Genomic DNA, 16,751 nt, shown 5'->3' with positions numbered 1-16,751 from the left:
AAAAATCCCTAAGGTCCTGAAGCGATTGGGTTACCCTTCCTGTAGTAAACCGACAGATCTGTTTTATTATTATTTGGTTGCTCGCGATACATGCCAGAAGTTGTTACGAGAGGAGCTGAGTGAAGGAGGACAAGCCGCGAGGCTTTGTCAGCCGCAGTGTGTGAGTGTGACGTCACTAGGAGCCGCGCTGGGATAGGTTGGTTGCAGAGAAGGGTCGCGCACGGATTGGACGCAGTCCGTGGGGCTCGATTGGAAGGGGAAAGGCAAGCGAAGAGTATTCCGGGAATTAAAGTCACTTATTGATTACAAACTTTGTGAAATAAAAGACGAGAAAATGAAATTTTTTAAAGCATTAAAGAGTGCGATGAAGGGGGAGTCTTACATTAAAGCGAGCGTAGGAGAGGAGACGCCACCCGAAGGTACACCAGCTTACATTGTAATGGAGGAAAGGGGGGTAGCTCCGTGCCTTTGGCTAAAGCAATGGCACAAGCTGACAGAGAAACATGGGAGCGTAGCGTTCCCGATCCATGGGACATTCAATATAAGGATCCTAGAGAATTTGAGATTCGCGATGTACGACATGAAGGTACCTCCAAGACCAGCACAGTTTGAGGCTCTAGCAATTTGGGAACTAATGGCTAGACAGCAACAGCAAAAGAAGTTCGAGACCAGGATAAGAAAGGTAGAAAAGACACTAGCGGACGCTAGGTGGGATAATTCACAGAAGGTGTGGAGGTCAGATATATTGCAGGGGATAAAATTGTTTCCCGCAATTACTAAGGAAGAAGAGGCGACAGGCAAGAAAGCTACTTGTAAGACAAACAGGAGGTGTTCCAAAGATAGAGAAGATGAGTCAGATGATGAGGAGTTCATCATGCAATTGCTGAACGACCGTACACCGCCTTATGCAGAGAGTGGACAAGGTCCAAGTACCAGTTCTGCCCCTCCGGCACCGGTACAGAATAATGAAACTCCGAATTCAGAAACGCCATCGGGATATAAGGACCCGAGTTTACTGTTCACCCCGCAGATACCGCAGGTCAGGAGAATATACCCAGATGTGCCTCTGTTGAAACCAGCAGAAAACTATCAGCCGCAGGTCCCAAGGTACTACAGCAGTGACAACAGTACGGGAATGATTCTAGATCCAACCGTAATGGGAGTACAGAATGGTCACAACCCAACATTGGCACAAGCTGAATCAACCCAGTTTTTGATGCCTCAAAAGCAGATGCAGGGGGGAACAGCACATGCTCAGATGACGGGGAGTCAGACGGGCATGCCGGCAATGATGACCCATAGTGTGGGAATGAACATGCCTCAGAACATGGGGAATGGACAGAACCCAGATGCGATATCCCTACCCATTACTGTAGGTCCTCCGGTACCTTTGTACGTTCAGCCTAACTCAGGTATGAGCGGTCAGGGATCAATGGTGCAGAATGGGACGGAAAGGAGGTGCATAGAAAACACTCCAGGGATAACTCCGATAGCGGCTCAGCCAACTGGATCTGGGTCCTTGATGGAGTTTAGTCCCATATGTGCTCAGTCAACAGTGGTGAGGTCGAGTCCCCCACTGATAATACCGCTATCATCGAACACTGAAAAATTGCCGCAACCATCAATGGCAGTCGATGTGAATGCTACGCTGATGGGGGTGAATGCGCAACAGCTAACACAGTGGTTCAACAGTCTGAATTCCACACAAAGCTCAACAAGTGGGAAGGGAGAAGACTACCTGAATAGGGTAAGGTTGAACATGGAAGCAGAAGAGTTGGTGGAAGGGACTATGAATGTGAATAGGCTAGAGTCCTACTCGGAAGAAGAGCTGAGGTATCTATGTCCCAGGATTACGAGAGAAGTGAATAAGGTACACAGAAGGTTGCAAGAAATAGCTGACAAAAATGGGGTTGAGATAGACAAGACAAAACACTTGAGCAGGAGCTATAGATTGGATTTCGGGACCACAGACTTTGAACACATGAGGTCAGCAGGCATGAAAACGCACCTTAGAGAATTGCTGCAGAGTGTACAAGTGTGGAGGTGCTTAGACAAATGGGAAAGCAGGTGGGCGAAGAAAAAGGAAAAGAAGAAAGACAGTGTCCCAGAGCACAAGGAGAAAAGACCACAGAGTAGTGATGCAATAGCTATGTTACAAATGAGGGAGACAGCAGGGGGAAAATTAATACATGTACCGTGGCACAGAAGCGACATTCAGTCTTTTACGGATGATTTTCCCAAACTGAGAGAGAAACCGATTGAATGGTATCAACAGACTGATAGGTTTGTGAAGCTTGCAAAATGTCTTTGGGAAGACCTGAACACCCTCTTTGAGATTGTGGTTCCGGCAGATTTGTGGGAAGAATGCAAAAGGGCTGTAGGTTGGCCGACAAGTGAACCAGAGAGAGACAGGGATACGGGTTCACCATCACCTATGGTGATGAGCTTGTACTATAAGGTGATTGAGCATTTGAAGACGAAGGTTGCCGCGAAAAATGTGGATTGGCAGAAGATTGATCGAACTGCCCAAGAGACTAAAGAGTCGATTCATGGTTACTATGAGAGGTTGTTGAAGGCGTTCAAGAACTACAGTGGCACGGAAACAATAGAGGCGAAGGACATGCTTCATTTTGTGTTCAGATTTGTGGAAGGGCTGAGGCCAGAGATAAGTCAGATGATAAAGACGCATTTGATTTGTTGGCAATCGAAACCGATTGATGAGGTGTTGAATTATGCGAAATACTGTAGTGACGAGATTGAGGTGAAACAGAAAAGGTTGAAAGAGAAGGTGATGATGATGCAGCTTAAAGCAGCTCAGACAGGTTTGCAAGGGTTGCAAGGGTTCCAACAGCAGATACCGCAGCCGCAGCCGCAGGGAAATATGGTGTTTCAGCCACAGGCGAGAGGCAGAGGCAGAGGAGGTTTCGGGAGTAATGGTCCGGATTTTAACACTGTTGTGACTCCGAATGGTATGCAGGCAATGAAAAGGGTGATGCCGTGTCACGCGTGCGGAATCGTCGGACATTGGAAACGCGAGTGCCCGATGATGGTGCAGGAAGGTGCAGGTGTTGGTCAGCAAAACAATGATGCCAATGCATTCCAGACAATGAGGGGACCGAAAATGAGAGGTCCAAATCAAAATTTTCAGACCATAAACCAGCTGCAGGGATTACAGCCCATGCAGCCGCAGCAGATGCAGATGCCTCGTATGCAGATGACGCAAATGCAGCCAATGCAACAGAAGTTACCCATGGTACCTAATCAGCAAATGCAAATACCTTTGGCACCAATGAATCAGCAGCAGGTGATGGTTCCTCCACAGGTCTCGAGTCAGGTGATGAGTACAAACGGCACAGTACAACAGTTCCCATTACACAGTGAGAATGGAATAAACGATGTATGGGAGAGTGAAAGTTCAGATGAGGAGGGAAATTGTGTGCTTGCAGCATCCTTGGAAGTTGATCAAAAGGGTCCATATGTGGAGGGAAAAGTTATGGGTCATCGTGTTTCATTCTTGGTTGACACAGGAGCCACACGTTCAACTGTTAGGAGCATTGAAGTACCAAATTTGCCCCTCTCAGGGAGAACAGTTCAAGTGGTGGGAGTAGCAAACAGGTACCTGACGAACCCAATCACAGATCCAGTACCAATCAGCATTGGTAACTACCAAGGGTTACATAATTTTGTGGTATGTGACTCAAGCCCGATAGCACTGTTAGGGAGAGACCTATTGTGCAAATTGGGATGTTCGATTATGTGTTCGTACGATGGAATTAGAATTCAGACGAGCAGTGATGGGGAAGAAGAGGACAGTGTAGAAGGGGACGAGATGGAAGTTGTCGATGAAAAATATCCTCTGATTAACCTTCTTCCGATGTTAAGTGAAGAAGATATTCCAGCTGAATTACGGGAAACAGTTGGAAAAGAAGTGTGGGATATGACAGGAAAGGAGGTGGGATTGGTGAAAGGAGTGGAACCAGTGAAAGTGACCGTAAAACCCAATGTAACATTTCCCCAGACCCCACAATACCACATGGCACAAGACACCCTCATGAAAGTCGCCCAACTAATTGACGAGTTCGTAAAACAGGGAGTACTGAAAGAAGTGTTGAGCAGTCCATGTAATTCACCAATCATGGGACTAATAAAGCCGAGTGGAAAGGTCCGAATAGTGCAGGACTTGAGGAAAATAAATGACATCATAGTTAAATACTGCCCTGTAGTACCAAATCCAGCTGTGATAATGTTTCAAGTCCCTTGTGATGCCGAGTGGTTATCAGTCATCGACTTGTCACAAGCATTCTTTTCGGTGCCTCTTCATGAGGACAGCCAATTTCTCTTTTGTTTCAAATTCTTAGACAGAGTTTACAGTTGGTGTCGAATTCCTCAAGGGTTTTCTGAGTCACCGTCAATTTTCAATCAGATTCTGAAGAAAGACTTGGAAGCGTTAGAATTGCCATTCGAGTCAGTCCTAGTACAGTACATTGATGACTTACTGATTGCATCTAAGACAGAAAGTGGCTGCACAGCCGACACCATTGCCCTACTGAACCACTTGGGAAGGAATGGACACAAGGTGTCACCTTCAAAGTTGCAGTTCTGTCAGAAGAAAGTGAAATACTTGGGTCATCAAATAGAGAAAGGGTCACGGAGAATAATGAAGAAAAGAATAACAAGTGTACTTCAAATGAGTCCACCAAAGACGAGGAGGGAGGTGAGGAAGTTTTTGGGGATGGTGAGCTACTGTCGCCAGTGGATTCCCAACTTCTCAACTCTAGCAAAGCCTTTACTGAAACTGACCCAGAAGGATGCATTGGATGAAATTGAGCTGAAAGGAGATGAGATGGATGCTTTTATTGAATTGAAAGAATGCATGTGTAGGGCTCCAGCTTTAGGTATGCCTGATTACACAAAGCCTTTCACATTGTTTTGTCATGAACGTGATGCATGTTCTTTGTCTGTCTTGACCCAAGCCCATGGTGGCATAAACAGACCAGTAGCGTATTTTTCAGCTACTTTGGATCCGGTCGCAGCAGCACTGCCTGGGTGTTTGCGCGCCGTAGCAGCAGTTGGTATCAGCCTCACTCAGAGTGAAGGAATAGTGATGGGACACCCATTAACAGTCATGGTCCCTCACTCAGTTGAGATACTTTTGACCCGCTCCCGAACACAACACATGACTGGAGCAAGACTCACAAGGTATGAAACAATAATTCTGGGCTCACCGAATGTGCAGCTGAAAAGGTGCACTACGTTGAATCCAGCAACCTTGCTTCCCGGTGAAAATGCTGAAATTGAGAACGCTGAAGACGTCGAGCACGACTGCCTTCAGGTGACTGAATTTTGCACAAGACCCCGACCTGACATTAAGGATACTAAGCTTGATGAAAATGACCAAATTGTTTTTGTTGATGGGTCATGTTTAAGAGATGCATTGGGAATACTGAAAGCAGGATATGCTGTATGTACTGTAACAGGTGTCTTGGAAGCGTCCTGGCTTCAAGGAGTCTATTCTGCACAAGTAGCAGAGCTTGTAGCTCTTACAAGAGCATGTCAACTGTCTGCATTGATGAAGGTTACCATTTACACTGATAGTCAGTACGGGTTTGGAATTGTGCACGACTTTGGGCAACTATGGTCACAGAGAGGTTTCCTGACTTCTTCAGGGTCCCCAGTGAAAAACGGGGAGAGAATAAGGGAATTGTTACACGCCATTCAAATGCCAGCCGAAATTGCAGTGGTAAAGTGTAGTGCTCATACAAAAGGACAGGACTATGTTTCCTTGGGAAATGCATATGCGGATCAAGTCGCAAGATTTTGTGCCTTGAACTGTATATTGCTCAGGGATGAATGGAATTCGATAAGTGAGCCAGAGCTTGAACCAGCTGAAGCATTTGCCTTGAAGGTCGTGGATACAATGGATGAACTAAAAGCATTACAGAATAGCGTCAGGGAGGATGAAAGAGCTTCCTGGATTAAGTCACAGTGTACACAGAGACCAGATGAGTTATGGGTTTCAAATGAGGGAAAATTTGTTTTACCAAATTGTCTCTTATCGCAGCTAGCGCGGTTCTATCATGGGCAGGCTCACCTAGGGAGAGATGCCATGATAAGATTGTTCAAAACTCACTGGTTTAACCCCAGATTTCGTCAAGTTGCAGAAGCAATTTGCCATCGATGTGTCATTTGTCAGCAGATGAACCCAGGAAAAGGAACGGTTGTGAACGTGAGCCACATTGGCAGGGCCGGTGGCCCGTTCAGCAGAATGCAGATGGACTTTATCGAGATGCCTGTGCATGGAGGTCTGAAGTATGTGTTGGTGATTATGTGCATTTTTAGTCACTGGATTGAAGCATACCCCACACGTAGAAATGACAGCCTTACAGTTGCAAAACTATTGTTGAGGGAGTTGATACCACGTTTCGGATTCCCGATCTCTTTAGAATCAGATAGGGGAAGTCACTTCAATAACGAGGTGATAAAGTTACTTTGCGCAGCGCTGAACATTGAGCAAAAACTGCATTGTAGCTATCGCCCTGAAGCCTCAGGACTGGTGGAGCAAATGAATGGTACACTGAAATCAAGAATAGCGAAAATATGTGCATCGACAAATTTGAAATGGCCTGACGCATTGCCTTTGGTGTTAATGTCAATGAGAAACACCCCTGACAGAAAGACTGGATTGTCCCCGCACGAAATCCTCATGGGCAGGGCCATGAGACTTCCTGCAGTTCCCGCAAACGCGCTTTTGAATATTACAGATGATATGGTGTTAGACTACTGCAAAGGTCTGGCTGACGTGGTTCGCTCTTTCTCTCACCAGGTGGAAGCAACCACCTTGCCACCGATCCAAGGTCCAGGACACACACTGAAAGCAGGTGACTGGGTCGTGGTAAAGAAGCACGTGAGGAAGTTGTGTCTGGAACCCCGTTGGAAAGGCCCTTTCCAAGTGATCCTGACAACCACTACCGCTGTGAAGTGTGCGGGGTTCCCAACTGGATTCACGCCAGTCACACAAAGAAAGTGTTGTGTCCCACCGATGAGGAAGTTGAAGCGCTGAAACTGCCAGTACCTGATAACAAAGTGCCGAGCGCTGAGACAGAGCAAAACAGAACTAGAAGCGAACAGGCAGAAATAGTCGAGAGAGAAATATTCTCTGAGGACGAAGCAACCGATTCATTTGGGGAAGACCAAGGAGAAACCTCAGACAGCGACGAAGCAGCTGAGGGTGACAAAGAGCCTGAAGCAGCTGAAGGTAACAAAGAGCCTGAAGCAGCTGAAGGTAACAAAGAGCCTGAAGCAGCTGAAAGTGACACAGAGCCTGAAGAAAGTAACGGTGACAAAGGGCTCGAAAGAAGTGAAGAAGCAGGAGAGCCTGATCAGAGGAGGGCTTTCCCAGAAGCAGACGGTACAGAAAGAGAAAAGCAAAACCTGATTGACTCCCCAGAAGGAGGGGACAAGGCAGAACAGAACGAAACTGTTCAAACTTCTTCAGAAGAGATCGCAGGTCCCTCGAGTGGACACAGTGCAAAGAAAAGACCAAGTACATCACCAGTAAAAGTAAGAACTAGAGAAAAGTTGAACGACAGTGAAGGGCCAAGAGTGAAAGAGAAAAGAAAGGAAGTGTCTGTCGTGACACCAACATCAAGTGAAGGAAAAGACTTGGCCAAAGAGGAAAGTACCAGTGAGGCAGAGTCAAAGAGAGATGCAAAATTGAAAAGGAAAAGGATACCGAACAGGAGATATTCCGGTCCTGAATGGGCATATGTAGTCCATGACGATTGGACTGACAAATTTGTATCTCTTAGCCTCGAGAACGAAGAAGAAGAGATACCAATAGAAAAGAAAAGTTTTATGGACACTGTTGATTGAAAGGCTGGTAAATGACATTGCTTGCTATAATCTAACGTGATACAACCAGCTGAGACATTGCTAAACCGGATGAGACATTTGCTAACTTGATAAGACTTTGAAAACCTGATTGACTCTTAAACACGATTTGAGACAACGTTGCCAACTGAAAAAAAAAAAAAAAAAAGAGAGAGAGTGAGTTATTGAACTTTGAAAAAAAAAAAAAAAAAAAAAAAAAAACGAGTTATTGCCGAATTGAGACTGAGTTATTGCCGAATTGAGACTGAGTTATTGCCGAATTGAGACAAATGCTGCTAACCGATAAGTGACTTGGCTCCTGAAGAAAACTGTGTGAACATTGCGCTCGTTCAGCTTTGTAACTGAATTGCTAAATCGTTTCTTTTATAGGTGCTTCTAGCTCTCTGATTCTATACAGATCATGACTAGGTACGCTACACAAAACAGTAGAATGAAATATTGTAAATATGCGTGTATAGGCTTGGTAATTGCATGTGTACTAATAATAATGGCAATAGTGCTTGGAATGCATGGTAAGGGTGAGAATGAGAAAATTGATGCTTCTACTTTTGCTCCTGTTACTGTCACTGAACTAACCGCACTGAAAAGACTAGAATTAGATGAGAGACACTTGCATGACAAAAAGGAGCTTTCGTATAATGTTTTCTATCGCTTGCTAACAGAATATGTTGAGACTATGGATGCGAAAGATTGTTATGTGTGTACACAGATACCGACATCGGTAACGGAAGGGGTGACTTATCATCACATGCCTCTTACATATGGGATTACATGTAGTATAGTAACTTCTAGATTTTATGGTCAAACCAACATACAGTATTTTTACTCAAATTATGACGTTACCTTTGCATATGTTCCTATAATCATGCAGCTAAGCCAGATTGCTAAAGATTGGGATGCTAAAATAATGAGGGAATTTTTCGAGCCAATGCAACCTTTTGAAACAGCTCACGCTCATAGGGAGAATCTTACCTGCTCCCTCTCTGCAGTAGAAATAAGCTTTTTAGATCGCACAGATGATAGAAGGGCACACATGAATGCGAAATTAGAAAAGGAACTACATAAGAGGACTTCAGTAGATAATTATGCTTTTGCCGCAATAAGAACACAAGGGAGAATAGCTTTAGATGCTTGGCATGTAGGGAAATTTTGTATATATCGAGGTGAATCTTATTATGACAACATTTTTGTGGGTGCGAGTGAGTGTAAACATACGTTTATCTTTAAGGCCAAATGGACATTCATGCTGAACAGACTTGACCCTGTCATACCAGGTGTATATTACATTTGTGGGCATAATGCCTATTATCGTCTTCCAAAGGGATGGTGGGGGAGATGTTATTTGGGTATAGTGTTCCCAAAGGTTTATCAGCTGGATGACCTATCGATGATTCCAAAGACATCTGGATCCCATCGTATCCAGAAAAGAGAGACCGCAGCTGCTGTGGTAGGAGATATATTTGGAGCCATGATTCCTTCATTGGGAGTTGTGTTGAATTCCATCAAAATAAGAAAGTTGTCTACTATAGTGGATAACATGTTGACAAAGTTTTCAGGTGCTATAATCCTGATGGATGCTGAACTTGCAGCGGAAAGAGCTATGACTCTTCAAAACAGGCTTGCCCTAGACATTCTTTTAGCAAAGGATGGCGGCGTTTGCAAAATGCTTGATGCGCGACACTGTTGCACGTATATTCCAGACAACAGTGTGAAAATTAAAACAATGCTTGCTAATCTAACAAAGGAGAGTGCAGATTTGAAGGAACTGAAAGAACCAGGAGTGTGGGAGAAGGTTGGAAAGGGAATTGCGTCAGTGGGAAATTGGCTTGGTGGCATTTGGAATGGAATACTACTGAAAATAATACAGGGAATTCTAATAGTTCTAATTTGCATATTTGGAATTTGGGGAATAAAAAGAGGAATATTAATGATCATGGCAAGAATTAAAAGAAGGAAGGAAGAGAAAATGATGAAAAGAATGGCAGAAGAATACAAAGCAAGAACAAGGGGAACTAAAAGGCAGAGGGAACTGACAGAATTTTAATGGAATAAAATTTGTGGGATTAGTTTTGTGTGATGACAAGTAGTCATCAGAGGAGGGATTGATGACGCTGAAATGAAGGTTTTACATTTATTAGCGCATAAACGTAGTGTAGCAATAATCAAGTGTGACTTTAATCGAACTAAATAAGATTGTACGGGGACAAATGTGCCCTCAGAGTAGTTTGCCAACATTTATAAGCGTGCTTCATATAACGTGATGTATTAGAATTGTACTAGTTTGACATAATCGTAGACGTGTGCCATGATTTGCTTGTTAGAAATGCTTTAGCTTAGCATAACTTTAGTGGAGGCTTTGGCCTAGCTGCCTAGTCTCACGGTTTAGATGCTCGTATTTTTCCAATGTGCTAATAAACGTGTATTCTTGCTTGAAGCTGTACTTTTCCAGTGAGATCGGTTCACATGCTTATCTTTAAGGTTTCGTGCCAGCCTGGCATCTTCTTCTTTGCTCCAAGGTCAATCTGCAGGTGCAGACAATGGACGCTCTGAAAGTGAGTTAATTGGTAAAATATGTTGCAACTTACGTTCCCGACTCCAAGGATAATGTATGCCTAGGTAGAAGCTTGAGAACTGTTGTTTTTGATTGGACAATTTGAAGCCAACCTATGAACCCTCCAATGGAAGACCCTACTGGATTTGAACTGTTGTCTATTTAAACCAGGTGCACAAGAAGAAAGTAGCCCATTACGAACTTTACCAGCCATTGCAGCCATTATAGACATTGCAGCCATTATTGAGGGACATTACAGCCCATATACCCGCCATTTTGCAGGACATGGCAGACATTATGGCCCATCTTGCTGCGACGCCATTTTGAGAGACTTTGATGCTTTCTCTAATCGAGAGAAAGAGACTTTAAGTAATTCTCGCCCTAGAGACTTAAACTTTGATTCGTCCCTTTGCATGAAGTAATAGTTGTCCTTTTATCTTGCCGCCGTGAGGCAATTGCCCCCGTCCACCCTGCCCCTTTGCCCCGTCCCATGCTGATCGAATCCGGTACCTATGAGACGAAGACTTCCTTGAATGCTGATTGAATTTGGTAAATATGAAAGGAAAATTGTACAATTGCATTGTGTTTCTTTTTAGGTAACCAACTGCTCATTTTTGATAAGAGCCTTAGTTAGGAGTTTTCCAAATTAATGTTGCTAAATTGTTTTTGCATGAAGTCCCACATGCCGATGCTAATTTGAGGTTAGATGAGGATTCATTTGATGCACGATGCAATTTGAGACCTTGTTATGCTGACTAAATGTATGCAATTAGCCCATCACAGATTGTAGTTTTAGTGGTTTGCGTTGCCATCATAGAAGGCATTGTTATTCAAATGCTGCATAGATTGCATCTTTTCCGCCGATATGGACAGCTATTAATGTTCATTTACATATATCATTTGGTGTTGAGACACATCTACATTGTGCTAGCTTTGTTAATATAGGGAAATAAATTCATTAACTTTGCATAAACTGGTGTGGTTATTCATGACCGAAAGGTCAGGGTTTCGCCGAAATGTATTCTGGATTAATTGTGAAGTGTTATGTTGATCAGGGCATCGCTTATGTTCGTTATTGATTATTGATTGTTGATTTTGATTGATTACTCCCGGGTAAGGAGAGTCCCACTTGGTCAAAAGATTCATCGACCCAAGAGTGTCCAAATACAGGTAAATTATTAGGCTGGAACGCTCTATCAGGTGCATGATTGACCTGCGCAGGTGTGGTAAATATCCCCCATTCTCAGTTTTCAGCTTGGAAATGAGGCTTGGAATGCGGAATTGGCATTTAACACGCCGCCTTGACATTATGATCGGGGCCAGTGAGGCACAAGAATCTAAGGCCCGTATTTATCCTTTTTTTTAGCCGCATTTGCGTTGTTTTTTTACGCAAAAACGGCGCAAACTTGCAAAATGCCATTGTATTTTGTAGGTTTGCGCCGTTTTGCGTCAAAAAGCGGCGCAAATGTGGCGCTAAAAAAAGTATAAATACGGGCCTAAATATGTATCGTAAACACACTTTCATTACCGCGAGATTTTGAGATCCTGAAGTCTGCAATCGAACAGCTCACTTATGAGTTTCAAATTTTCTTGTTCTAGATTCTGGACCTCGATTTCCAAGTCGTTCACCTCTTTCCTATACGATGTAACCTGCAAGTTAGAGGAAGGAAACGCACACATTCAGAAAAAACATGTGTTCTGATTAGTATTTCTATAATTGAATATATTTTTCATAGTTCAGTGGATTATTCAGTTTGCATAAATTAGTCAGATGGGACAAAATAATAAGTTGTCAAGGGTTTTAGAAATAGGCAAAGCTGCCTTTAATCCGTTTTACCTTCAATGCGAACAGAAAAACACATTTTATTTCACATTCATTTTGGGGGTGCACAGATAGCTGCTGCTTTTAATGCAGCATTATGCGGATACTCGCAGCTTGTGAGAACCACTTGCTCCACACAAAAGACCATGGTAATCAGGCCCAGACCGTCGTATCCCGTACCTGGGTTACAGACCACCGCTCGAAATAGCTTTACGCACCCCTCAAGTATACAGCATTTGAAAGAGCAGATGTCCTTATTAAAGGTAGATAATGAGCTGACGTGGATTCAAAGCTGCCTGCTGACATCTACTGTGATCTGCGGGTTACAAGTACACACAGCAGCATGGCAAACTTTCACTTTCATTGTTCCACTGTCGATAAATTGAATACCATTACTTTCGACATTAGTAAAACCTGCCACTTTAGAGCTAGGAATGGCAGAAACAGCAGTTCTAGGATCGACTTAAATATTATTATTATTATTATTAATATTATTATTATTATTATTATTATTATTATTATTATTAAGATAGTTAATAATAATAATATTATTAATAATAATAATTTTATTAATAATATGATGTTACTATATGCAACTATCACTTCTATTGCTACTACAATTACTACTACCATCACTAATAATAATAATAATAATAATAATAATAGTAATGTTATGATTGTTTTCAAGGAAGTGAACTTCCTGGACTTTGGTGCGAAACCAATGCATTCTGGGTTGTGATTTTGCTTTGCTTCCATTGGAGTAATTATACTAACACTTCTGAAATCAATAAATTGTAGGTGGAAGGTTCAGTGCTGCAGACAGCATCGGTAGCGACCTGGATTGGAAGGGACTGGATTGGAGGTCATCCTCCAATGGAGTTACGTACACACTCGGTACCTTTAACTCTGTTGCATGGTCGCCATTTAGGGTTTGCCAGTGGTCCCATATGGGACCCCTGGCTTGCCCTTTGTTACTTCTGGCTCTGCATTTGCGACCTTTGACCTCAGAGGTAGAAAATTCAGTTCCAGGAACACAGTGGCAGCTCGTCCTTATGGAAGTCAATTGGAGACCACTCTCTTTGTTTTCTGTCAATTTATTATTACATTAATAGTGCATAATAACACATTATGCACTATTACCATAATAAATATGGAATACAATTAGCTGGAATATGCCCTTCTGAGGTAATGCTGAGGTAAATAAAAATGCTTTTAAATGTATGTTGCGTGTATCCTTGCGGATGAGTGTGTTTATGTTACAGAGTGCATGCAATTGTGAACTTGTGTGTATGTGTGAGTGTGTCTGTGAGTGAAAGTGGTGGTCAAAGGGCATGTGGTGCCGCCTCAGCTACCCCTGGTATTTCGGTGAATTGACATCCATGCTCTGCTGGTGGAGGGGGAAAGTTAGTGTGTAGTTTAACGCACACCTTGCAATGCCGACCTTGGTGTCAATAAAAACTCTTTTTAGGGCTTGCGCAAATGGAATTCTTTTAACTTTAATATTCCCCAGTGTCTTCAATGACACCTGCCTTGTCTCGTCGCTCTCCCTTGGCTGAGAGATTGGTTTCTTCATCTCCCTTTCTCCAATTAGGGACCAGTAGTGGATCTATGCCCTAGTATGTGATTATCTTCAATATCCTTCTCATTGCATCCGGAAAAGCCATGCACATAGAGTGACACCTCTCTGCCACACTGTCTACCTCTCCCATTCTCTTTCTAAACTGTTTTTATTGGTTTTTAATACATTTCACATCCGAACAAGTGCCACGTTCTTCCCTTTATATCACTGCCCTATGAACCATTGCATTTGCTTTCAGAGCCCCTTCTGTGGTCTGCTGTCATACTGCTCCCCGGATAACTGCACTAACGAAGGTGTAAGCCAGAACCTGCAGTGGGGCCTGAGTATTTAGCACAGTAGGATTCACTGAAAGGAAGGACAGAAAAACACATGGAAACCAAAAGGATCAACAGAACCAAGAATAACTTATGTGGCCTGGCTCACATTGGCATAGTCCATCTGCTGATTACACTAACAGCACATCTTTACTGCACCTCACACTTGTATTCCATTACGCAATATCCTTGACATTAGTGGACCATTATATTACGGAATAGAGTTCACACCACTCCTTTTAAAGATTAATTAGGCATCAACTAAGCTCAACTCTCATCAGCGGTCCCATCAAATAGGCGCAACAGCTCATGCCACTGTTCAGCAGTAGGGTACTTACATAGACCTCGACATTTTTCATTCCATAGGACAGCACCATCAGCCATTGCCCACTTTTTGAGTTCTTTGCACCTGCACCGAGGTGGCCCCTCAGGACATCTCCAGTACATTGCTATGTCACGTTTGGCAATCACTAGAGCTAAATCCAGAAACCTGGAGCTCACGGTGTTCACATGATGGTGTGCACACAATATTTGATTTTCTCTTTTATAAGGAATTTAGGCTTCATACATTCTCCAAGTTCCTCCCCTTTCCCTTGCGATTGGTATTGATTTGGAATCACTTCTTTACTCCCAGTTCCAATCACGTATGTGGCCTGGAAAGCCTCTTTGTGAACTTCCTCAATCTCTTGAATCATCCTCTATGTTATCCAGGGCATTATAGGATCTGTTCCACCATGGCCCCATCCATCATGAGGCCATGTGAGTCAAGCAAGTGAATACCTCCTGACACCAAGTCGATCGGTCCTCATGCAAGGACTATTCTTTCACCTGTAAGAACCTGAACAAGGACAAGGTCTCTCTGTATCTTTCTGGTCTCACCCGGTACCCATCAGGTTTCTCCTATCAATATCGAAATGATGTCCATCTAATCTCTATCAGGTCTTTCCCAGCAGCCAGGTCTCTTGCAACTATGGACAAGGTCCTGTTGCTCCACATCAATTAGGGTTCTTCCAATAGCTGACTCTCTGAAGCATAGAAACCTTTGGGGTGCTGTTCAAAGCCCACAAGGCACCTTTTGGGATTTCTATAAGTCAGAATGGTCATGACACTCAAATAACTAAGTAAATTCACAGCTATCTAGATACTGACCCATAAAATGAGAGCTACAGAAATATACAAAATCACAAGTGTATCATGCATCCAGAAACACTACGGTCAGGACCCACGGATCAGTAATGTCAAAGGCATGAACTAAAAAGGGCAGGCATACAGGCTACAATAGGATCCCTCTGGTACTAGGAAGAGCTGAAACCAACACTATTTTGCTATTCCATCCTGGTCTAAGAAGCCAATACCTGAAAGCAGCTTTGTTCACAGTCTTTATTAGATTGGTCATAAAATACATTAAGAAAAATCATAAGAAGGTGGTGCAAACTAATCAAAATGTCTTCAGTAACAGCAATTGAAAAGTGACTAACTTTTCTTCACCCTTCCACTAAAAAATACCACCAGTATATCATGAACACTGTCAAACCCCAATGCCTTTGGACTGGAAAACATCCCAGTTCTATGAAGTCCAGTTTTACTGATCATCATTCTAATACATTCTTAGGGTCCTATATGTCTTTATTCAACGCACATCCGGTAGTCCCAATTATTGCTTTTTTCTTGGTCCATACGTTGATAGTTATGCCAGATATATAAATTGTTTTCACTTTTGGGATCACTGATTCATCATCTAACACACTAACCACATGGACCAGATGTGCACCATGTATTAGGGAGTAATCAATTGTATTATTTACTAAACCCTATTTTCGATTAAACCAGTGCACCCAGGTTCCTCTAGGAACAGTGTGTGGGCCATGTTTATTTTTTTACCAGCAAAATATCAAATATCATGATATTACCTGTTAATTGTATGTCTGTTAATGTATGATCTCTCAACTATAGGATGAGTAGGATGAGTATTGCCAGATCTTGAGGTACTGATAGCCCAAGACCTTCTTGATGTGGCACAAGAGCTCTTTCCAAAGGTGCTCCAATGTAGAGTAGGGTCACCATACACGAAGATCATGCCCCTTCTAACCACAGTCCCGACAATATTTCACACTTGAAGTTGGACACATTTCCGTCAATTTTCTTGACCTAGTGCATCTCTTAGATATCAAGGTATATAGTATGTTCTTATTATGTACACATTTCAAGGCCTTCAGCGAGGCAACCCATAGTTGTAGTCATTAATCCAAGTGCATGTCACTGCTCAGAGACATCTTCCATATATTACTATGTCTCATCTGAGTAGAATGTATGGAGAACCAAATACATATTTCTGATATCGAATCTTTGTCAGATGTATAGGTTTTATAAAGGTTTTTAAAAACTTTTTGTAAGAAACCAAGTGACCACCAAGGGCTGTGACTGGGGTTCTGCATTTCAGATAATGCTGACTGCCACATTTACCAAGCAGAAACATGTTACAGGCCTCAGATGTCATGACTGAAATTTTGGGGGACTTTGGAGGATGGATAGTGGAGGGTAATCGGCTGCAATCCTAATGTCTGCTTGCAGTCCATATAAAGGCTCACCATATAT

At 42.9% G+C, this 16,751-nt stretch overlaps 1 protein-coding gene across 1 annotated transcript in view; it reads right to left on the bottom strand.

The window, feature by feature from the left end:
- Positions 1–16,751, bottom strand: part of CCDC83 (coiled-coil domain containing 83) — a 104,819-nt gene that overhangs the window by 18,310 nt on the left and 69,758 nt on the right. Inside the window, exon 8 of the mRNA XM_069203978.1 lies at positions 11,970–12,091. Within this exon, the coding sequence (XP_069060079.1) occupies positions 11,970–12,091 (122 nt within the window). The remainder of the gene's footprint in view (positions 1–11,969; positions 12,092–16,751) is intronic.

This window comes from Pleurodeles waltl, chromosome 8 (genome assembly GCF_031143425.1).
Source record: "Pleurodeles waltl isolate 20211129_DDA chromosome 8, aPleWal1.hap1.20221129, whole genome shotgun sequence".
Classification (NCBI taxonomy): domain Eukaryota; kingdom Metazoa; phylum Chordata; class Amphibia; order Caudata; family Salamandridae; genus Pleurodeles; species Pleurodeles waltl.
Note: the sequence above shows the minus strand (reverse complement) of the source record. Positions and strands in the feature narration are given on the sequence as shown.